This window comes from Spodoptera frugiperda, chromosome 23, assembly GCF_023101765.2.
Source record: "Spodoptera frugiperda isolate SF20-4 chromosome 23, AGI-APGP_CSIRO_Sfru_2.0, whole genome shotgun sequence".
NCBI lineage: Eukaryota > Metazoa > Arthropoda > Insecta > Lepidoptera > Noctuidae > Spodoptera > Spodoptera frugiperda.
In genome coordinates, this window is record NC_064234.1 from 9,058,771 (window position 1) to 9,082,812 (window position 24,042).

At 36.0% G+C, this 24,042-nt stretch overlaps 5 protein-coding genes across 5 annotated transcripts in view; 4 read left to right on the top strand and 1 right to left on the bottom strand.

The window, feature by feature from the left end:
* The window catches only part of LOC126912150 (uncharacterized), a 140,516-nt gene extending 137,843 nt beyond the window's left edge, over positions 1–2,673 (top strand). Inside the window, exon 4 of the mRNA XM_050702834.1 lies at positions 2,664–2,673. The gene's annotated coding sequence lies outside the window, so the exon portion shown is untranslated. The remainder of the gene's footprint in view (positions 1–2,663) is intronic.
* Positions 151–12,567, top strand: LOC118267259 (obg-like ATPase 1). Its single transcript, XM_050702829.1, has 11 exons — positions 151–323; positions 1,058–1,243; positions 8,759–8,815; positions 9,085–9,212; positions 9,403–9,578; positions 9,957–10,034; positions 10,357–10,454; positions 10,560–10,700; positions 11,370–11,466; positions 11,719–11,866; positions 12,293–12,567. Exons 2-11 carry the CDS (start codon positions 1,059–1,061, stop codon positions 12,376–12,378), a joined length of 1,194 nt encoding a protein of 397 aa, XP_050558786.1. The 5' UTR covers positions 151–323; position 1,058; the 3' UTR covers positions 12,379–12,567.
* LOC118267233 (adenylate kinase 9) lies at positions 1,417–8,719 on the top strand. Its single transcript, XM_035581099.2, has one exon. It carries the CDS (start codon positions 1,755–1,757, stop codon positions 7,869–7,871), a length of 6,117 nt encoding a protein of 2,038 aa, XP_035436992.2. The 5' UTR covers positions 1,417–1,754; the 3' UTR covers positions 7,872–8,719.
* On the bottom strand, positions 12,528–17,850 carry LOC118267243 (protein PTHB1). Its single transcript, XM_035581127.2, has 11 exons — positions 17,322–17,850; positions 17,145–17,233; positions 16,383–16,647; positions 16,039–16,150; positions 15,520–15,661; positions 15,039–15,356; positions 14,404–14,889; positions 13,880–14,187; positions 13,547–13,722; positions 13,037–13,166; positions 12,528–12,842 (listed from the first exon to the last, which is right to left on the bottom strand). The coding sequence occupies exons 1-11, from the start codon at positions 17,576–17,578 to the stop codon at positions 12,594–12,596; spliced, it is 2,532 nt and encodes an 843-aa protein (XP_035437020.2). The 5' UTR covers positions 17,579–17,850; the 3' UTR covers positions 12,528–12,593.
* Positions 17,851–18,841: 991 nt separating this feature from the next.
* Positions 18,842–21,610, top strand: LOC118267265 (caspase-1-like). Its single transcript, XM_035581176.2, has one exon. It carries the CDS (start codon positions 19,094–19,096, stop codon positions 19,991–19,993), a length of 900 nt encoding a protein of 299 aa, XP_035437069.2. The 5' UTR covers positions 18,842–19,093; the 3' UTR covers positions 19,994–21,610.
* Positions 21,611–24,042: the final 2,432 nt, after the last annotated feature.

Sequence of the window (24,042 nt, forward strand, 5' to 3'; positions counted from 1 at the left end):
ATGATAATTTTGTGAATAATAAATCGGGCAATATTAAACAACAATTATACTTTTTAATCAATTAAAAATCAATCGTAGTCGAAATAGAATAATTGTACAAAAATAATCGTATTTGTCTATGCGCTGCAGTAAGTCAACGTCAACGTCAAATGTCAAAAATAACTTGCTTGCCGGAGGAAATTCTTTCTCGCAAGTTACACGCTAACGTGTTTCTATGATTTTCTGTTACTAAAACAATTTAAGTGAAATTAGTTATAAACATTAATCTAGTTTTGTGGCATTCGCCGTGTCATCTCACTAACACCAGGATTTTAAAAAATCAGGTATTTAAAAATATATTATTTCCATTAGGTTATCTTGTTTCTAACCACAACAGATGTTAAATTATAATAAATCTGAATGCATGTGTAACTTACGTAAATAATATAAATTAGTACTATCAGTCGGGACCTCTGGGGTCGCCTTAGGGGTGGCATCACAACAATCATTAGCGTTTAGCAGTCTTAGTCAAAATATATTGTCTGTTTTATTTTTAAAGTGGCCCATATTCTACCTATATGCCTGCTTCTGAGTGTAGGAGATTGTCTATTACCACTCCTAAAGACAAACACAGACCTCTTGTTGGTTTCCAGTATAATAAAAAAGTATAATTACTTCTTTATTGCAACATTTATAATACAGTGATGAAAAAATATCATATATGACCTAAACTTAGGTACTTTAATAATTTTCTTATTATTCTATTTGTCTTCAGGAGATTACCTTACAACACATTGTTTTTTTTTTCAGTATATTGAAAAACCTAGGTTATTATTGCACCATTTATTGCACATAATGATGAAAAGTTTTTGAAGTGACCTGAGCTTACTATAAAAAAGTAACTCTTATTACATCTCTCATTAAATGCTACTAATGGCTAGACATAGCCGAAGTATACTATAACACTGACTATGTACACCTTTTTATACCTATGTTCTACAAATAAATATTTTGATTTGACTTGTTTTGAATCTATCTTCTCTTACTTTCTTTAAAAATATCTTAATTATAATTTCAGAATGCCTCCGAAGAAAGTTGAGGAACCAGAGAAGAAGCCGTTAATTGGAAGAGTCGGTACCAATTTGAAAGTTGGTATTGTTGGTGTACCCAATGTGGGTAAATCAACATTCTTCAATGTCCTCACCAAGAGTCAAGCAGCGGCTGAGAACTTCCCCTTCTGCACCATTGATCCTAATGAAAATAAGTATCTGACTAATACTAATCCATTTTTTTTAATTACTAATATACAACGAGAAAGATTGCTTCATCAAATCAAAATCTCAACAATGATAATAAATATTTTTAAATAGGTACTAAATATTTAAATGTTGGTTAACTAATCCATTTGGATTCATAGCCAGTTTTTAAGAGGAATACCGTTGATTATATTTTATCAATCATACTACAAAATGTTTTATTGTTAAGATTCAAGCCAACGCTATACATTACATATGATCGTATTATTGGTATGATCATACTATTTATATATTCTATAATAAAGTCTTATTAACTTAATATTCAATATCACAACCAAAACAAACCTCAATTTTGTCAGCCTCTTATTCAATTAATTTGAAAAAAGGCCAAATACCTCCTTTCTAATTAAGAAAAACAATCAACTATTATGAAACTGACAAGTGACACATGTCAATTAAAAATGTCCTTTTGCTTTGTATTCAAAAGAAAGATTTGATTTTCTATTTTTGTTTACTAAAATGATTGAACTTGAGCAATATAAACGTAATCTTGATCTCATAGATACACATGATGTGAAACATTTTAAAATTGGTAAAGGTATAGTATATACAGGAGATACTGAATATATAAATCCAAAAGTCGAAGTAAAGAAACATGTCTCTCCACTGTTGGGTGCTGCTATTTACGGCTTAAACAATACAGCGGCTCCATTGCCTGAAGACACTAAATTTTTTGATGTCTGGTCAGATATTGATGCTCAAGAAATATACTTGAGCAAGAAGCCTACATGTTACATAATATTTGGAAAGTCTGGATCTGGAGCATATAATTTAGGAGAAGCAATGGCTAAAAAGCTAAACATACTGCACTTGTGCCCACATAATTTACTACAGGATGAATTAGCTCAAAAGAGTAGCACAGGAAAAGCTTGGGACTTTAATATGCGAAACAATAAAATATGTCAATTTGATATGATACTGACTATGTTGAAAATTAAAATGAAATCTGAAGTAGTTCAACATCGAGGCTATGTAATATCAGGACTACCTTTAGTAACCTGTAGTAGAAACCCTCTTTATTGTATAGAGTCATTATATAGTGAAGATTCATTTTTACAAATAGACGAATTATTATTCGATATAATTCGTAATTTGAAGAAAAAAAAATCCAAGTCATTTCAACTTGGAACATCACGGTCTTCTAAAAGTAGTGGTTCTCTAGCAGGAGAAGATCACGAAGAGGTAGAAGAAGAGCAGTTAGAAGATCTTCACGCTGAAGAAGCCCTGGAAGAAGAAGACCAACCCGTAGAACTGCCGATGTTTGAGCTAAACACTTGTTCCAATATTATTGTTCACAAAAAACCACATATTAAGGCGAAACAAGGTGTTATTTTTGAGCAGCTTCAAGAATTATTTAATTTACCGCTAAAACCTGACATCCTTCTCCAAATTAATTGTCCTGAAATGGATTTAGTGAAAATGAGATCTCATAGGTTTCTTAACTACAAAACGGGCCAAAATGCCATCAAACCCTTTATTTCGAATTACGTCGCCGAACAAACTTGGCCTGATGAATATACTATGCATGACTATGAGAATCCTCACGAGACTCATGTGTTTCAACCTAAATACAATTGTAAACCGCCAGCGAATTTCGAAAAAAAAGTTATTGAACAAATGTGTAGTTATAGAACTTATGTGTTTCCGTATTTGGAAAAGAAATTTAAAGAATTTGATCCAAAAATGATAATTCAATTAGACGGCCGTATGTCGTGCGGTAAAATGCTTCATAATATAATGGAGAGATTGGTTTTATTACCTATTCAACCAGTAATCACGCCTACTCCATCTACCGATGCGACACCAGAAGATATAGACGATTTTTGGGCGTATATAGAAGAATCAAACGTTATTCGTAACGGCGTTGTTAATTTCAAGTACTCTCCTTCACCCTGGTATAACAGATGTCCTGTGGAATTAAAACTTAGACGAACAGTGTCAGGGCTCACCAAATATGTTGTTTACTACCTAAAACATGTGTTTCTACTATCTTCACGGAATAATTTTATTTTGTTCAACAGGAACCCACGCCCTTATTTAAAAATAAAGTATTTAGAACCGACTTGCAGAATTATAATTCTAGGAACGAAAAACTCTGGAAAAACCATGATTGCTAATTGTTTATCGTGGCTTTTTGATGCTCCTATTATTGATTTCTTAACGATTGTAAGTAAAGAAAAAGATAAAAAATATATAACTGTTGCCCAAACTATCCTATCGGAAATCATAGCAACTATTGAGGACGCTCGTTTACTAAAATGGCAAGCTGACGAGTCAGAACGAATAGAACAATTAAAAAATTGGCGTGAGTCCACGACACAGTTATTAAAACAATATTTGCCTCTACTTGTCAAAAACACACAATACGAAAAAATTAAAGCCTACAGACTTGCCAAAAAAGAAAAAGAAATGAAAAAATACGAGAAACTAAAAAAAGCAAAAGAAGAAATAGAGCAAGAAGGAAAAGAAGAAATAGAGCAAGAAGGAAAAGAAGAAATAGAGCAAGAAGAAGAAGAGGAAGAAGAAATAGAGCAAGAAGAAGAAGAGGAAGAGGAAAAAGTAAGCGATGAAGAATATATGGATGAAGAAATGAATTGGGATTTCTTAGAAGAATTTGACGATCTCAGAACGCAGCTTAATTTTTTACCTATATTAGACAGTGAAGAAGAATGCGAGAGCGCTCTGCAAGGTGAAAATATTTTACAATATGCACCTACAGAACTGAATACAGAAATAAAAAAACCTTCAATCCCTGTTCTTGGTGATGAAGATGTGACTACAGCTGTATCAGAATATATTGCTGCTAATGAACTAGAAAGCAGTCTCGAACCAACAGCTGAAGAAGTAATGGATGAAATACTCAAGTTACTCACTGAAATAGATAACCAGCATACAGTAGAAACACAGTCGGAAGAACTTTATGGAAAGTTTATTCTAGATGGTTTTTCACCTGATCCAGAATATTGGGCATATCTTAATGATAAAATATTTCCAGATTACACGATAACTTTGATAGAAAATAGGGAAATTGATGAAAAATTATATGAATATTACAGCCAAAGTGATAACCACAGTAAACGTTATAACGAGACCATTTTTTCGGCTAAAGATCCACTTATTCAAACAAAACAGCGAGCTATTCATATATCACAATTGGAAGAGGCTGACATTAAAATTATTTTATATGAGTTAGTAGATAATGTTGTTGGCACTATGACAATACCTGAAATTGAAATGGAATCAGAAAGTGATTTTATTTCGTCTTTTACTGAAGCTATAGAAAAATTTAGAGAAAGTTGGGACAGTGCTAAAGTAAGTATAGAAGACAGGTCAAAAGTATACATTGAAATAGAGCTTGATAACAAAACTGATGTAGAAATTCTGGAAGAAACTTTAATGAAGCTACGTCAGTGTTATCGTCCAGCAGGTCAAACACCAGAAGATCAAGAACCCGAACCCACGGATGAAGATGAAATTAATGCTCCTCCTAAAGATCTTCTTACTTATAATGACACCCAATTTTTGTGTGAAACCAATATATACTGCCCAATAGCTTATTTTAAGTACGGTGTACTATGGGAAGGGAAGCCAGAATTTTCTTTAAAATATGATAACAAAATGCATTATTTCTGTAAAGAGGAATTTTCAGAAGTATTTACTAAAGATGTCACAGAATATCAATATTACAACAATCCATTTAAAAAAATACCTAGATTAAAAATTTGTGTAATAGGTCCTGTGGGTTGTGGGGCCACGTCTGTGTCGCGGCATATAGCAAAAGAGCTAGGATTATTACATATTGATTATATACACTTACTTACTGAATATATAATGCCAAAACATTTCAAAAGAATTGGACGTAAACACGAAAATATGTTCACTGACGAAATTATTGATGATGAAGGAGTAGTGGAATTTCAAGTGGACGAGGAAGGAGAGAATGTAGCCACTAACGCTTTATGGAACGAAAAAGAAATGTTACGAATGTTACATAATCATTTCGAACGCGGTGGTCCTATTTTACCTGTAATTATGCAAAAAATGATTCAAAAAGTATGGCATGATCCTAGTATGAATATGGGCTTTGTTCTTGATGGTTACCCCAAGTTACCCAATGATATTGAGGATATGATGACTTGTTATGGAATACCTGATATGGTTATAGAGTTACAATCTAGTATAGAAGTCTCAATTGGTAGAATTGCTCCAGAAATGTTTAAAACATGGAAAGAACAACAAAATGAAGCTAAACGGGTAGCTGCAATTAAATTAGACAACGAACGAAAACAATGGATGCACAACATAACAAAAGAAATTGTAGTAAAACTATTAATCGAAGAAATTTTCGACACTATGTTTGCCTTCAAAAGTGAACTAGGTTTTGCTGCCCAAAGTGCGATAATGGATGCCGACCCTTCAGGAGATATAAACATTGATCCATTGCTATTTAAATTATACAATGAAATGGTGCAAGAAAATCCTGAGCCTGTCGATACGAATATGTGGGAAAAAAATAGCGCAGCTCGTGAGAGAATAGAGGGTAGGTTGGAAGGAATATATGAAACTGATGATGAAAATGTGCAATCATTAAAAGAAGCTTTATTAGAACATAAAATTAAGACAGTTACAATTGACGCCACAAAACCGTTGGAAAAAGTCATTAGAAACGCTTTAACTTCGTTATCACATTTTCGAAATAGAAACGAATCATTCTTTGAACAAACATTTATAATTTCTCTCGATATCGCAGAAATGTTACTTTTAAGAGGATTTTATTTTTTGAGCAAATTCAATCGACTTTGTCCCGTTTATATCTTTGAGAATCCACGGGCCATTCAAAACTCCTATAAAATAAGTAAAAACCGAGGAACTCTTTATGCCGTTGTTCATAGGACTTACATATATTATATAAGTAACGCCGATAACGTAATCAAGTTTAGAAATAATCCACTAAAATACATAATTGCTGATGCAGTCAATTCCTATTTCGAATATCCTCTGAGGATTGGCATCATAGGATCACCTAAATCAGGAAAAAGCACATTAGCTGCTCGATTATCTAAAGAATTTGGTCTATTATGCTTATCGAGAGGAAACTCTATGAGAAGCGTATTGGAACATATGCATTGGACGGAACTGGCGCGCCAAATGAGGAAAACTCTTTCAAAAGGCAACGAAATTGATTCTAACCAAATTGTACAATCTGTACAAGCAATGGCTATTGATCACCGAACGGAGACTTACGGCTACGTCACAGATGGTGTTCCTGCCAGTCCTTACCGAGCTCAAGGCTATGTCAAAAATGGACTTTATCCTAATATCATTTTCGATATTAGTTCAGCTAAAGATAAATGTTTACATAATTCACAAAATGAAATTTATAATGATATTCTAAAACATATGCCGCCTTACCCCTATCCACTAATTGAAATGAGATACGAGAATTGGGCACAAAGACAACACTTAATTCGGGATTGGATCGCAGAGGACTATCAAAATCTATTTGTGCTTGATGGCACTAATAGCAAGTGGCACGTTTTCAACCAAGCCCTTGTTCACCTAAAAGAGTTAAATAATAAGATTCATTATTATGTACTTAATGTTGATAAGACCATTGTGAAAGCTATTTGTATTTCGAATGCGGCTTTCAAAGAACGTGAATCCCAGTATAAAACATTGTGTCCAGTTTGTTTTCATAAAAAAATATACAAACATATGGGCAGCTTTTTTGGCGGTAAAACGGGTGTTGTTCAATACAAGAATAAATTTTATTGGGTTTGCTCCGAACACATGGAATTGGTTATGTCGTTTCCACATTGTTATTTGACAGATATTGAAATAGAAATTCCAGAAATACCAGCTATAATCAACATAGTAAATATAGATTATATTTATGAAAATGGAGTTTGCGTTGTAACATATGCTGAAAATTTACCTGCACAAACAATAAATATTGGCACAAACGAATATGCTGCAAGTTACTCTGGAAAAATGTACTTATTCTGTAGTAGGACATGTCTAAGTAAATTTTTGTGTAAACCATACTTATATCACGATATTACTATATTTAAAGAAGCAAGAATTTTCCCAAAACTTACTTTAAAGCAGCTTCCCAACCTTGGCTACTTGGAGCAAACATTAGGCAATATGCTGACAGAAGCGTGTTGTTCTGTGAATGTAGTCAGACCTAAGTATCCAGGTCTTAGTTTCCAAACGTCTGCATTGATTTATATTGCATTGTACCTGAAGACGCACAACTCTCTCACATCTAAACACCACAAAGAGATGTATATTAAATGTTTAAAAATATTTGAAGCTCGGTGTAAATTGATGTTAAGTGTAGGACTGCGCTTAAGGTCAATGGATAATCCGTTTGCGAACTATCCTAAATGTCACCATAGAGAACCGACACTTCGGCCGCACCAATTGGGTGACCCATTCTTATCTTCGGCACAAATACAGACACCTTCACTGATGCTTCACAGAACGTCAAATTATGTTCAAATTCACAAGCCTTCATTCCTTACTGTGCAAACTAAACGTTCGAGGATCAGTAGTCAAATGGAAAGGAACTAAGATACTAAGAAAAACACACGTAACATAAATATAGTCCATTGCGTGTGCGCATGATGAACATAATTATTATTATTTATTTTTAAACTGATATTTATTTCTAAGGCTTCAAGGTCAAGGTTTCATCACGCTATCAGACTAATATTATAAATGTAATAGTTTGTTTGTTTGGTTTAATGTTTGTCCGTCAATCACGCTGAAACTACTGAAAATGAGCTGACTGATAGGATACTTTTTATTACAAGTTAATAGCTTTATAATAATTTAGTAGAGAATATTCTGGGATTTTAGTTCTATGTTTTAGTTTATAAAGAGGAACAAAGTTTAAGTTTTTCATTATTTATAGAAATGTTCTGCACAAACATTTTGTTTCTCGAATTATTATTTAATTTGAATTGCATTCCATTTGAAATAGCATCAGATATAGCTGCAAATCCATAGTACTAAGTACAGCCAAATGATTTTCAGCTCTATTGCTTTGCTGTTATGATAGCTTTATAATCTGTTGTTGATAATATGTATGCTACTTAATAATAAACCTTAAAACCCGTGCAATGAATACCAAAATCCACTACTAGGTCTAATGTTATTTCAAAGGGTGTTATAGTTTTATTGTTTTTGTACTAGATAATTATGTAATTATGAGGGAAGACGGCCGTATTAATAAGATTTAAAAGACGTCTTTACCTGTTTTGTTTTAATCATGATTAATAATAATTATATTATTTAGATTAATAGATGTTGTCTATAATAAACTCAGTTTTTCATTTATGTCTCTATCAAGAGCATTTTAAGGTTAGCATCGTATTAATTTCTTCATAATTAAAATATATTTATATGTTTTATATTTCATACAGATGTATAATGCTAGTTTTCTTTCCAGCACGTAGGGTACCAGTGCCAGATGAGCGTTTTGACTACCTCTGTGAGTTCCACAAACCAGCCAGGTAAAAGAATATTTTCATTAATGTCATCAAACTCATAGAACGTAAATAATAACTACATTGTCATTAAATTCAGAGAAACATCATTTAATTTCACATACACGTAGTAAACCAGGCGTATTTAATAATCTAGGAAACGCCCAATAATTCTTTGTGCAATCCCCTTACCCCTTAATCAATATTTGCGCAATACCCTTACCCCTTCATCAATATTTGCAGTTCAATCATTCTATCAACGAGGAATATACCCAAGATATTTTTTTTGTTTACAGCAAAGTACCAGCGTTTTTGAATGTCGTAGACATTGCTGGTCTCGTCCGTGGAGCAGCTGAAGGTCAAGGTCTTGGAAACGCCTTCTTATCACACATTAAAGCCTGTGATGCCATCTTCAATCTGTGCCGTAAGTGTATCATTATAAGATTCATTATTCTTCTGATACTTGCTTGTTTAGTCTGACTGAAAAAATTGGTGTAATGCAAAATAAACCCAATTGAGTAAATTCATAAAGTTGAATTTGCATTACCGATACTTTTTTTACAAAATCAATCTAATTTAAACCTTATCCGGAAAGTAATAGAAATAATTTTCAGGTGCCTTCGACGATGAGGATGTTATTCACGTGGACGGTGAAGTAAATCCAGTGAGAGATTTGGAAACCATTGGTGAAGAACTTCGGTTGAAGGATGAAGAGCAGCTAATGCAGAACTTTGAGAAACTTGACAGAGTAGTCAACAGGGGCGGGGATAAGAAACTGAAACCTGAATATGTAAGTCTTATTTTACTATCGGAGACTCCATTCCCCCATCCCAAAAGACTGGTTCTCATGTCCTAAGAATAAAAATCCCTAAAATAAAAGATTATAAAAAAGGCTAGCCACGTACTTGTAACTTCTCCGTTGCGAATGTCCATAGGTGGCGCTGATTGCTTACAAACTTGTGATACATCTGCTCTTTGTTAAATAAAGTACTGTTATTATTCTGAACACTTCGCCATCATATAATATCCAAGACTTTTATTGTCAAACAAAGACTCAATGAATGAATTCTAGATAGCAGCCTATCTGCAGGCAATAACTCCTGATCTTATTTGGTCCATTTCAATACATCTGTTCTGATTTCTTATTATTATTATTACACTGTTGCAGGACGCGCTGACAAGAATCAAAACCATCCTAGTTGATGAAAAGAAACACATTCGTTTCGGAGACTGGAGTGCCGCTGATGTAAGTATTTGATTTTGTACCTTATTCACGCAGCAGAGAATTCAGTTTAGATATGCTACGTCCTCTTTCAGTCAAATATAGACTTCATACTTACGGTTATACGTAACCGGAGCTGCGAACTACCTAGCGGGTTTACCAGAGCTCCGGCTCGAAATCTGGAGTACTCTGTCTCAGTCTGACACTCCCTCTCGCCTCGCCTAAGGCGAGAGAAGTCATTGGATGATTATTCCCCCTTAAAAAAAGCTTATACGTAAATGTTAACGTGTTTTATTTTTGTAGATGTTTTTCAAAATTAATATAAATATAATTATTATTATTACAGATAGAAGTACTCAACAAATACCTCTTCCTAACATCGAAGCCCGCTCTCTACCTCGTCAATTTGTCAGAGAAAGATTACATCCGAAAGAAGAACAAATGGTGAGTGGCTAGTAGACAGTAAAATATATAACCGATGGATTCATTTGAACCTTATCTCCTTGAATATAAAGGCCAGTTTTGCTTTAATACATTTTCCTTTTTAAGGTTGCCCAAATTAAAAGAGTGGATCGACAAGAATGACCCCGGTGCACCACTTATACCCTTCTCTGGAACATTGGAGATGAAGCTGCTGGAAATGGAGCCAGCAGAGAGACAAGCCTTCTTGAAAGAAAACAACCTTACAAGGTAAGCTGTTTTACAGTCCACTGCATTTTTTTGAGGGGGGAGGGGAATCATCCAATGAATTCTCCCGCCATGGCTGAGGCGAGAGGGAGCGTCAGACTTAAAACCACCCCGTTCCTTCTCCTCCTCTTCGAGCTGGAGCCCCAGTAATCTGTCAAGTCTTCCGCAGTTCTGTATCAGGCATCAGCCCTACTGGGCCCCATCTGTGGTAGTATGATGGTTCTTGTAACTTCGGTTACAGTCCACTACTGGACTATAGACCTCTATATTAGAAAATTTACCGTAAATAGGGAGTGCAATCCCACGATATTGAAGCTCAAGCGAGGCCGCACGATTTTATAAATATCAATACTCTACTATAATTTCGTTACACTAGAATGATGTCGCCCATTTTCCGACCGAAACAAATGTGATAAAAAGGGAGAACGAGATTGCATCCCCTACACTACACGTCATAATTCGATAAATATTATTTATACTAATGTTTACATTTGTTCTCTACGGACTCTTGATCCGTGCCCTTGTCTATCTGTGTCCCTTGTATACATATTTTTTTACAATAAATCAATCAATTTAGTTCTTACGTTGCACACTACAATTTAACCTAATTTTTTAAACTAAGTTTATAAAATATTAATTTTTAATTAAACCTTACTTTTATCTTTCGAACAGTGCGTTGGACAAGATTATCGTACAGGGTTACAAAGCGCTGCAGTTGGAGTACTTCTTCACCGCCGGACCTGATGAAGTTAAGGCTTGGACAATTCAGGTAAAGTCTATTTATTACGCATATTACTATCAACTACACAAACAAAATTAAACGAAACAAAACCTAACAACCAAAAAGAATACTTTTTTATGTAATAACAATCGGGTGCCGTCGCCGGCATGTCACAGCGAGACTCATATATTATATCAGTGTGACTTTACTTGACTTTAGAGCTGTTCTTATATACTTGAAGCTGTTAAGATCTAACTTTACGATCGATGTAGTAGTACATTTTTTTTCTGTAATTTACAGAAAGGCACAAAAGCTCCACAAGCCGCTGGTAGGATTCACACAGACTTTGAGAAAGGTTTCATCATGGCTGAGGTGATGCATTTCAAAGACTTCAAGGAGGAGGGCACTGAGGCTGCTTGTAAAGCGGCTGGCAAATACAGGCAACAAGGTAAAATATTTTATTATTTATGGTAGTTAATACCAAGATAAAGTTATACTAAATGATATATTAAGTCTCAAGCAATACGTATTCGAAGTTTTCAGCTTATTTTACATCTTACTTAAGTATTACAATGGTTTCCTGACGGATTTGCTATCACAAGTTGATTGACCAATGTCTTCACATTAAGAAAATATTGAAACAAAGGTCGAAGAAATAGCAAGAAGAACGTTAGCTACCGAAAGAAAACCCTCATCAAAATGAAATAACAATATGAATGTGTGTGTCTTTACCAGTTCTTTCCAGAACTTCAGACACAATATTGTTGTTATGCTATGCTGACTTTCAACCTACATACTGCAAAAACACCATATAAAGACAATATCTGCAAACTCTCGAGGTAAAATATTGACGCTGGATCTTTTCCCCTTTCAGGCCGAAACTACGTAGTTGAAGACGGTGACATAATATTCTTTAAGTTCAACGCTGGCGCTGGGCTAAAGGATGCGAAGAAGAAATGACGTGACAAGGTACTTCTACTGTTGGTACATCTTCTGTACCTAAACCTCGTCTTGTACACACTGCTACACGTCGCTTAAGAGTACTCTAAGGATTTTCTACTACAATATTTATAACCACTCAATAAATTATGTATCTGACTAAATGAAGCTTGTTAATGTTTGTCAAATTAAATTTATTTGAAACATTAATTGTGCTAATTCTTATTATTATTATACTATATTACTTCGACCAGTTCTTGAATGCGCGTCACTTTTTGTGTGTTTTCTGTGTCCTCGGGCTCTAGTATTTCGGTGAACATTTTGTCCAATATCATTCGTAGTTGTTTGAGAAACCGCTTCAAGTTGATATGTGACAGAATTCCTTGTTCCGTTACGGGAGCTAACTTTTCTTTGTCCTTCTCAGTTTTCTTAAACACGTTGTTTAATATGTAGGACATCGCTTGAGTGACCGCTTCCTCCCATTCCTGGCAACACAAATGTTTCATTGCAAATATCACACTAGCTTATGGCCGCAGTTTCGCTCTTTAAACAATTTTATTAATCATCACACAAAAAGGTGACCTACAGGTATTTCCATCTTTATAAGAAAACTTCATCAAAATTGATTCAGTAGTTTAGGTGTATAAGTACAAAAAAACAAACAAACTTATTTGCTTACTTGATAGTCTTCGTACAGTGAACTGAGAGACATCATTTCTTCTATTAGAGTCACCTTCAGCTCGTCTCTAGTAAATTGCTTCAATAAATAAGTTATTAGATTGCCCACTGCTGATAAAGCACTTCCAGCTCTGTAACAAACCTTATGTAAGTCCTAAGTCGACCTCTCAATGTTTGGTTCACCTTTCTAAAGGCGGAAGATTTTATTACGGCTGCAATTTACGTAAGCGACAGCAAAAATCTTTAAAATGTAAATGTAATTTTAAACCTTTGCATACGGCTAGTGTGATAAAAAACTCATGAAATTGAAAGTAACGCACCCATTTTCCATAAGACACAATACGAAATCATCCGATTTGCAACAGAAATTAGAAAATGTTCCTAAGAGAAACCATTAAGTACCTACATTTTATTAATTGTGTTTTCTGTTTCCGATCTCCCGATTAGGTGTCACCATACAAATGTATTATTTAAAGAACCTTCAATAATTATAATCACTATTTCTGCCCACCTGCACACAGCCTCCTTGCAACTGATTATCTCATGCACCACTGTGACCAAACGCGAGTGTGTATCCTTCATGAGAAACTCCAAAGGATCGCAATCTCCAGGTGGCAGGGATCCGTATTGAACTAGTAGCCTTTTTTGTACCACTATAAACTGCTTCTGAAGGACATTCAACTCATCCTAGTAACATAAAAGAAATAGAAATTAATTTTATCAAAATCGGTTCAGCTGTTTTCGTGTTCAACCGTAACAAACAAGTTCATTTTCGAATATTCATAAATAATTTTATATAGCATTTTTCAAATAAAATATTGTACATTCTGATTTCAAAAGTTACCTCCAATTCTTTTAATTTATTCCGTTCCTTTGCATGTGTTTCAACGCATTTCAAAAACTTATGAATCAGTTGTCTAACGAATTCCTTATCATGTTTTATATTGAATCTGAAATCTTTGGCACCCATGCGCATGTTGTGGTCGATGAGTTTTATAAGGAAATGGTCCAACACAGCAGTTATTTCAGTGAAATCGTCAGCTTCTACCAAATATTGTTCGACTTCACTTTTCAACGTGATTGTTTGTTTAGTCGATCTATACGACAATGTTACGGTATCACCATATTTCCTTAGTTCCTCTTCTGAGAAATCTGTAACAAGTAATAAGATTAGAATTAATAAATACTTTTATAATACGCTAGATTGCTTTTAAATCAGTACCCTCTGATTGGTTGGTTTATTCGAGTCGGCAAATCAGAGCGCCGAACGCGCTCTCATTTCGATTACTTTAAACATAAAGCAAACTCGTACTAAGGGTACTGGTATTGTTTCATATTAACATAAGTACAATTTAATAAAAGAAGTACCTGTAAATATCTTCGAGAGTTCGATGCAAGCGTTGTTAGGCTGAATGCGCAATTTGTATCGGCCTTCAGCGCCAGTCTCTACTGGCGTACAATAAAGACTTAATGGCAACAATACTTGTCTGTTAAACACTTCTATTTTTCCCATACTGTCTGTAGCTGTGATTAGGATATTCACTCTAGTATCAGATATGTCAGCTTCGCTAGTTAGAAACACTTGGTTCTCTATAATTTCTGTTCCATTGACGCTGTCTAAACAAATCGAGGAATCGGAACAAGAAAACGGAGATGCACATACATAGGACACTTGCACGCTGTCTATTGACCTAGGATCTTCACACGTTAGTATCAGAACTACTGGACACATTAACAAGTGTAGCGCCTCATTCTTCTCATTTGCAAACTCTTGAAACAAATTCTGCACCGGTTTCCCCACGTCTGCTTTTATTTTGAGTATTTGTTCTATTGACGATCTGCCGTTGTCTACATCTGAAATAAATGTATGCTAATAAAAATAAAGATAATTTTAAAATATTATGCAGTTTTTCTATAGCTCTGCACTTGAGAGGCATAAGGATTAAGGTGCATTTAAACAATTTAGAACCTTAGCCTCTTAGGTACAAAGTTTACTTTCCTACCTTCGTTATTGTTTAGCATTTTACGCAATGAATCTTCAACCGTTTCTAGTTCTTTTTGTACTTGTTCGGGATCCGTGACTTCGTTCATCATCGGTGGTGCGGTTGAGTTGAGATCAGGTTCAGTTCCCAGGTAACCAACATTCACGATTCCATTCACAGAAAGTGTGACTAGACCACCAGGTAAAGATTTTAGAAAGCATCTCGATATGGCTATAGCTGGGCTTAGCAGCGAACAGCCCCATAATAAAGTTGTGCCTTCGTATATGTATAGTTTTGAATCTTCTGATGTTACCATCACGAGTAGTCTGGCACCAGGTTCTGGAAAATATCAGTTTAATGGAGGCATGGTAATCACTTACCTTACCGCGATTATAAGATTAATATTAGTCACCACCTAAGAATGACGTGGCGTGGAGAGCGAAAGCAGTTTAAAATGTTGACCTTGTACCAAATTCTGTCTGTTGATCTATAGAAAACTTACCATAATACCAACCAATGAGGTAAGCACAGAAGCAAATCGGTATAAAATCGAATTTAATCATATACTTCATCAGCCCATTGTCTTGAAAGCAGTAGATGTGCCTCTCACCTAATGCCAAAATACTGGAAAAGTTGTTGCTAGTCTGTGAAAGAGCATACAACATTACCTATTTTTAAGACTAGATAATATAGGTACATAATTATGATTAAAGTGAATATTTCAAACAGTGAAAGGAAATTAAACAGTTTTACGAGGCTTCTTGGAGCTACGTATGGTATTCCGAAATTTGACCAGTTATAGATCTATTTATAATCATGAGCAGTTAGCAGCAGCGCGTCTTGTAGGTTTATAAACTTGAGGAAGACGTGCTTGGCATACCTAAGCATATAAAGATTCCGAATTCGATCTTTGAACTCTGAATCTAATTTACATTTACCTATTGACAATAAAATTCTTAATAGTAGCGAGGATATTCGCCCCTAGTAGGGGCTTGTACCTAAAAGAAATGGGACATTTTACCTGAATAACTTGCACACGAGTTATTTCTTCGCCTGCATTATAGACCCACTGTGGGATGTTCTTCTTATTCTGTCTTATAGTTAGTTCACTAAATTCCCTTAGCTGCTGATAGCTACAAAATGTACGATAGATAAGTGTTGCGCCATGCGTGAATAATTAATAATAGGTAATAATAATTCCGTCTGCCATACGCCAGAATTCAAAAACTAGTTTTTAGTACCTACTACTCAGATCAAGCGGGAAATTCCAAGCAATTAATAGCGAAATTTGTAAATAATAAAATGTTTAGGTAAATGACAATAGATGCTTTCAAAAAATCTCAAGTAATAAAAATGTGTAATTACCTGTATATTTCCAACACCCACGTAGATTTACAAATGACGAAGGAATCGCAGCTCGCAATGTAACAAACAGGCGATGGTATTATAACGTCACTGAAAACGCACATAAACAGAAACGTGTTTTGATCGAAGAAGCTCAGGCTACCGTCCAAACCTTGGATGCAGATGAAGTCTCTGGTCTTTATGTTCCCGAATGGTCCACACGTTAAACTATCTGCCTTTCTTGTAAACGAATGTTTTATTACGGGCGTGAGATAGTTTTGATCACCTGCGAAGTATGAAAAGCCTTTAAACAAAAATGTCAATAAAATTATTCCTTACTTTTCACATTTATAATAGGCTCATAGGATGTATGCTTATATTTATTTACGAAGCTAAAAGAAGAATAATTCAGAATTAAGGAGTTCGTACCTACTAGGTATTTACTATACAGCTACACTGGTCGAATAAAGAGTTTCGGGTTCGATTCCCGATAATTCTGCTTTATAAATAAGTGCTTTCGCGGATTTCCGAGTTTGAGGTAATATGTTTTTTAAATTCTCAAAAAATTGTTCGGTGGTGTCTGACAGTGCATCAGATGTGTGTCAATAGGCTCACCCAGGTGAAAAGTGGATGTTTCATTGAAATATCTTGCCTAATGTGAAAAATGCGTGACTAGTGTGGTGAATTCATACGAACACAATAGATAATTTAAGTTTACTTTTACTTAAATTTGTAGTATCTCTTAGTAGTAGTAGTAGTAATGCGTAGGTATCTCTTGCTTACCAGCTTCCATGTGCCCTTCTTTTCTCTTGAGGTGATAAATTTCATAACTTTGTGGATGCAACACTAATATTTGTCGGTCTTCAATGTTTCTTCAAAAAACAAAAAGGTTTAATCAGTACCTGTTTAGTACCACAGACACCAGGAACAGAAGCTCGCTAATTACCTAAGATAACTTACCCCGTAAACTTTCCCGTTTCAATTTGCAACACGACATCACTCAACTGAGACTCTAGTAAAACCTGTGAAGACGATTCCTCTGCATTCGGCTTGTATATTTTCAACAATGCCCCTTCGGCAACAAGGATGCAATCACTATCAGAATGCGAATTAAACTTATCCACTTTCAAACAATTCGCGTTTTGATTTCCTTCATTTGTCTCTTCGTTTTGCAATTTGTCATTAGACCACCACTGTTTTACTTTGAAAATGGACATGTTCCTTTAAACTATAAAGTTTACACTACTTGCTATTTCCAATTAATTCGTCGGTCTACTGTATCGTTGCCATGGTAACAGGTTTGGTAAATAAGTAAACAAATCGAGCAGAGTTCTTGCTGTTGCTGTGGGCATTCATAGAAACTAAGTGATAGGTAAGTAAGTTGGTATAGAAAGGTATGTACGTAGATAACATCTAACTAAAAAAAATAATAGGTACTTCTAATCCTACCTGCCTCTCGTCTAGCCCTAATACATATATAATTATGTACCTAAGTACAAAGACAATCGCCGCGTCGTGTGTCGGGGAATGCTGCTCATGAATATGAGCCTCTAGCATGGCTTGAAACTAGTCGAGTTCCTCATCAAACAGTTACGTGAGTAAGCCGATAACATATAATAATTAATTTATGTAAGTACAATGTACAAGTCAGAATTAATTTTGAAATCCTCTGACTTATAGTAGCTTGTCTTAAACAAAGGTGGATTTGCTAGCCACGTGAGAGCCTATGATATCATCATAGATGCCAGTAGTTAAGCAACTAATACTAATTACTAATTGGAAGTCGCTATCAAAATATCCTTAGGTAGGTGACTTTTAGGGGAATTTCAGAAATATATTCGCATAATATCTTTACGCGACTTATCGCTTACTTTATCTTTGCGCGTAATAGCTTCCACTTCTACTTCTAGAGGTGATTCCACGTCATAGATAACTAATCAGTATTGTAATAATATGTATGTTATTTTGATAAAAATTACGGAAAATACCTTAGTTATTGAAATATTATATTCAAATATACTTATGGAGACACATTTCACTACCAATCGCAAATATATACAATCCGATTTATCTAGTTGTTGTAACTTAGAAAACATTACTACATTTTAAATTTCGCGGGCTTCTTTGAAGCATTCACCTTAAACCACAGAATAGGTATTTATTTACTTAAACTTTTAATTTAAACTGAATTTATTACATTTGAGCGTTATGTGTAATATAATATACAATATAACGAGAATCTAGTCCAATTGTTATTCCTCTATGTACTAATTTTGCTAATTGCCGAACAATAAATTGCCTAATCATAAAACATATTTTTGGCTACGAAATATTTCACCACATCACTATAGTATTAAGTAATTTTTATTGAATTATATAGGTACGTTAGTAGTACTGTATTTTTAGATACTTATCTGTTCGATGAAAAACCCCCGCCCGCTTTTTTTTTATAAAAAGCGGTCATCGCACCTCTTCCTACCTCATTCTGTGCTTTGATTTGAAGCTTTAAAGTTGTTTATGGTTTGCGGATTGTTGATCGACTTGACAGAACGTTTTGCTTGAGACTTTTTGATTGTCACTGTTTTCGTGTTTGTGATTGTGATAGCACGCGCAATAAGTTTTTCGGTGAATTTGGTGATCGTATAGTGGCGTATAGTTGATAAAAGTTTACTGTTAAATAAATAAAATCTTATTTTATTTAACTCAATCGTCAAAAGTATAAAACTATCAAAATGCTGGACGGAAAACAAGACAATGGAAATGTGGATAGTGTTGATATCAAACAAAGAACCAATGGTGGTGGCGATGAAGGCGACGCTCTGGGCAGTAACAGTTCTTCGCAACCCAACCGTGTCGCTAGGATGCCAGTTGATAGAAATGCCCCTTATTACAACATGAACCATAAACATCGTGGTATGGCCATTATTTTCAACCACGAGCATTTCGACATTCACAGCCTGAAGTCCCGTACTGGCACGAATGTAGACAGCGACAACCTTTCCAAAGTTCTTAAAACCTTGGGATTCAAAGTTACGGTGTTCCCTAACTTAAAATCAGAAGAAATCAATAAATTTATCCAGCAGACTGCAGAGATGGACCATTCAGACGCTGACTGTTTACTTGTTGCCGTTTTAACCCATGGAGAGCTAGGAATGCTGTATGCCAAAGATACTCATTACAAGCCAGACAACCTGTGGTACTACTTTACTGCTGACAAATGCCCCACACTGGCTGGAAAACCTAAGCTCTTCTTTATTCAGGCTTGCCAAGGTGACAGATTGGATGGTGGTATTACTCTGAGCCGCACTGAGACAGATGGCTCACCTTCTACTTCGTATAGGATTCCCGTACATGCTGATTTCTTGATTGCATTTTCAACTGTACCTGGATACTTTTCTTGGAGGAACACTACCAGAGGTTCATGGTTTATGCAAGCTTTGTGTGAAGAGCTACGCTATGCAGGAACAGAGAGGGACATTCTGACATTGCTGACTTTTGTGTGTCAGAAGGTTGCGCTAGACTTTGAGTCTAATGCCCCTGACTCAGCGATGATGCATCAACAGAAACAAGTTCCCTGCATCACCAGCATGCTCACACGCCTGCTTGTGTTTGGTAAGAAGCAGTCCCACTGATATACCGTGTTGTTGTGCTGTACCTATGTTAGGTATCCAAATCTCATTAGCTCTACTTATACAAATATAATAAGGAAGGCTACTGTTCCTTCTTGTCTAAATTAGATAATAATGTTCAATGGCTGTTCAAAATGTTTTAATGTTAAATGCATTTTAACTTTTACTTTTTGAGATTAATTTTGGTTCTGCATTTTTTTTAAGTGACTCATAGTTTTTGGTGTCCAAATGTAATAATGGTGGTTGTTAGATGTAAATTGTATTGCCATGTCACAAATTATGTAAGTAGTAGTACTTACATATTATGTGCCAGTGATAATAAGTTTAGAAAATTAGAAAAAATGTATTTTATGCTCATTTTCGTAGTTAATAATGAGTGCACAAACTTTAAAATTATATTTCATAATATTATGTATTTGCTCAAATAAAATATAAAAGGAAATACACTCCCAGCCATGTTTGAAAATTATTCCAAGTTTTAATACAAAAACATTTGAGATTATATTTCTAAAGTACTTAATAATAAATAATTTATAATCATGAAGTGAACGAAAGAACAGACTGATGAACATGAACAAAGGAATCAATTTCTATAGCAACTGTACATATCATAAATGTCAAACACCTTTTATGTTTCTCTTAGGATAAACTTGTGTTGTAATAACTTATAAATTTAATGAGCTATTTAAAGGTCTGATATCAACAGTGTTACCTATTTTTGTTATGTTTTATTTTTTTGCATTATTCAAAACTGTAGGCAGACCACCTTTGTTAAGACATTTATTTTTAATAAGAGCATTTATTGTTGTATTAGTTGTTAGTAGCACCATAACATTTCCTGCCAATTTTACACTTAGTACCTACCTATGTTTTCTTTTAATTTTTTTGTAAACTGGCTTGAATGAAAATGTCTAGTATTGCATGCCCATGTGTCATAATAAAAGTTTTAATTATAATATGTTTAATTATCAGTAATGCATTATATTATATAAGTATTGTAATAATAAAACTTGAATATAAAATTTTGGATTCAGGTATGTGATAATGGCATCAATTGACTGATTTAACTTTAGTGTGAATAAAGTATCTGTGAGAACTAAATTGCCATGGATTTATATTAGAAATAATATTTTAGTTATCAATATATTAAAATTGTGCCTTGTCCAACTGTAAAAGTATTGTAGAAACTGTGAAGTGAATACAAAGAGGAGATGTTATATGTATAACTGGATTTTCTTTTAACATAATGCTTGACACTACGGGGAGCGCGGGACGTTACAAACCACACCCCTCTCTATTTTAAACATGCAGTTCCATACTACAATTATGTTGCCAATTGTCCACATTTTAATGTGCTAGTTTCTGAATGGTTAGAATCGATCTACACCTTTTTACTTTAATATCATTGGGCAGGGCCCATTTGTTTTGTCACAGTGCACAATTACATTATGGCATCTCCTCTGTACCTACTTCATGGTTGAAACACAGCTAAATGATGGATCTTATTAGTACTCTAGCTCTTCCCATAGACTTTTGATGCAATGATATGAGTGGTTTGTATTTTTTATAATAAATGCTTATATACAGTAAACTTAAAGCAATAAATTCTTCCATTCTAAATGTGTGTTTTTCTTTTATTATATTTATACATTATTAACAAAAACACTTTCTTTCTGGCTGAAGATCATATTATGTTTAGTGTGATCACTAGACGTGATACCAACATTATACGATTTGGGTGCCGCATCTATGTATATGTTTAATAGTGATGAAAACAAGTGTAATATATTTTTTTATGCATGTATTTACGGAAAATCAACAAATGTATCCTCATAACCCTCGCCCTGGGTGGCGTGGAGTGTAACCCATCTATAATAATAGTACTCTATGGGTGTAAGGGAGTGTCAAGCTTTTTTGTGGTACCTATACGGCGATTAACGTCGAATCATCTGATGGTAAGCAATCGGCGCCGCCCATGAATACCTGCAGGGTTGCCAACATTTTTTTTGTCGAAATATAGTATTTTTTCAAACGTGAATTAAAAAATATAGTACTTTAGTAGGGAAGAATAAAAAATAGAGTTTTGCATTTTTTCATGTTTTTCAGACGTAAGTAATTACCTTTAATAAATTTGCAATTTTTATACATTTTTTTTTACAGTACGGTTGGCAAACCTACCTGCGATACGCGTTATTCCGCGCTGGTCGTACTGAAAGATGACTCTCCCATACTTAAATTGTACCTCTCACGGACTCACCTCACCTCTGCAACGTCACGCCTTTTATCCCCGAAGGGGTAGGCAGAGGTGCACATTACGGCACGTAATGCACACCCACTTTTCACCATTTGTGTTATAAGTCCCCCAGCCCCGGATCTAGGGGGGGGCAAGCCGGGGCCCATGCCCCGGGCGGCAAATTCTGGGGGCGGCAAAATTCACACTTCACGGACCAGTGGACAACTCATCATTTATTTAATATTGACCACGGAATAAATATAGTACAAGTACACAAATTTCATGGCCATATCAACTTGACCGATACCCTGAGCGCAGAATGGGACGTGCTTCACGAACTAAGTTTTTAATGATTGCCATGATCACGGATTAACTCCATCAACATCCGTGATCATGGCGCTTGCAACAGTGCCGAAATATCGGATACTCGCTAAAATGAATAAACATGGTAAATATCCCGTTATAAGTTCTAATTCTAATAATAGTGCTTCACGAACATTTTATTATTCGCTTTTTTTTTTAAGGGTGGAAAATCATCCAATGACTTCTCCCGCCTTGGGCAAAGCGAGAGGGAGTGTCAGACTCTTACTGACTAAAAACCACCCCGTTCCTACACCTGTCCGTTGAGCCGGAGCCCCGGTAAACCCGCTAGGTAGTCCGCAGCTCCGGATTAGGCATCAGCCCTACTGGGCCCCATCTGTGGTGGTCTGATGGCTCTTTGAGGCGCGCGCAGAAGGCGACGCGCCGCACGCACGGGTCTGGTTCTGGTTGGGCGGCGAGCTGCCCTTGCTCGCCGTCCGCAAACCCGTGGCCGGAGATCGTCACGCGATCCCCGACGCCCGGAGTGTCTCTCGCGACGGCTGGGGCGTGAAGAGGTTCGTTCTCTCACGCGCCCCGCCTCCTCCTTAGCTAGCATGACTGCTTCGCAGAAGGAGGAGATGGCATCCCAGTCTCCCTCGCTCCGCACCATGGTCTGAACCAATGCCGGACGCGAGAGGTCGCCGTCGCCGACCACATCCCTGAGGACACGGCGGTGCTCAGCTCATGCAGGGCACACCGCTACCGTATGCTCCACCGTGTCCTCTGAGCGGTCCTCACAGAGATGACACCCAGGCGTTTCCTTCCGCTTATCAAAAACAGGAACCTACCGAAGCTCCCATATCTAGTAAAAACCTGGGTCAGGCGGTAGGTGAGGACGCCGTGGCGCCTCTCAAGCTACTCCTCAAAGAGGGGACTTACCGCTGCAATGACAGCGAGCCCAGCCCTCGGTTGCGACAGTCGTTGCTGCCATTCCACCATGAGATCACGCCGGAGCTCGTCCCGCCACGCACTAATCTATCGCGGCAGCGGAGTTTCGCCCCGGCGACGCGCGTCGGCGCGCAATCTAAAGACGCGCGCGAGCACCTTTGCCTCCAGATCCCATGGCGGCAATCCGGCAAGGAGGTTCGCAGCTTCCCCGGAGATCGTACGATTTTATTATTCGCTAGGCGCGTAGGCATAGTACAAAATACGCGCCTGGCTCTTGCTCGCCTACAGGAATCGCAGATCGGGGCAGCACGCGTTTGGTTACCGTGAGTGCCAAAGAGATGAAGCTATATTCGAAAACTTCCTCGTCGATCTCTCTCCATGACAGTGTTTTGTTTTAAAAAAGTGAGTTTTTTTGTAAGTATGTTTACTATTTAGTACTTGTCAATTGTTACTTTTGCTTTTGTGATGTAAAGGATTTCAATTCGAAAAACAAACATACAATTCAGTATCCTAATTTACCGTCTGCTAAACGACCTGTATGTACCTCATGGACCAGGAATTCCGATTCCTC

Bases quoted from the DNA above. Each gene is read 5' to 3' on its own strand.
- LOC118267259 (XM_050702829.1), top strand. From the start codon at position 1,059: ATGCCTCCGAAGAAAGTTGAGGAACCAGAGAAGAAGCCGTTAATTGGA. The intron at 10,455-10,559 runs GTGAGTGGCTAG...TTCCTTTTTAAG, and splicing joins ATCCGAAAGAAGAACAAATG to GTTGCCCAAATTAAAAGAGT. The intron at 11,867-12,292 runs GTAAAATATTTT...TTCCCCTTTCAG, and splicing joins TGGCAAATACAGGCAACAAG to GCCGAAACTACGTAGTTGAA.
- LOC118267233 (XM_035581099.2), top strand. From the start codon at position 1,755: ATGATTGAACTTGAGCAATATAAACGTAATCTTGATCTCATAGATACA.
- LOC118267243 (XM_035581127.2), bottom strand. From the start codon at position 17,578: ATGTCCATTTTCAAAGTAAAACAGTGGTGGTCTAATGACAAATTGCAA. The intron at 15,357-15,519 runs GTAAGTTTTCTA...GATATTTTCCAG, and splicing joins CCTCATTGGTTGGTATTATG to AACCTGGTGCCAGACTACTC. The intron at 14,890-15,038 runs GTAGGAAAGTAA...CATTTATTTCAG, and splicing joins AATGCTAAACAATAACGAAG to ATGTAGACAACGGCAGATCG.
- LOC118267265 (XM_035581176.2), top strand. From the start codon at position 19,094: ATGCTGGACGGAAAACAAGACAATGGAAATGTGGATAGTGTTGATATC.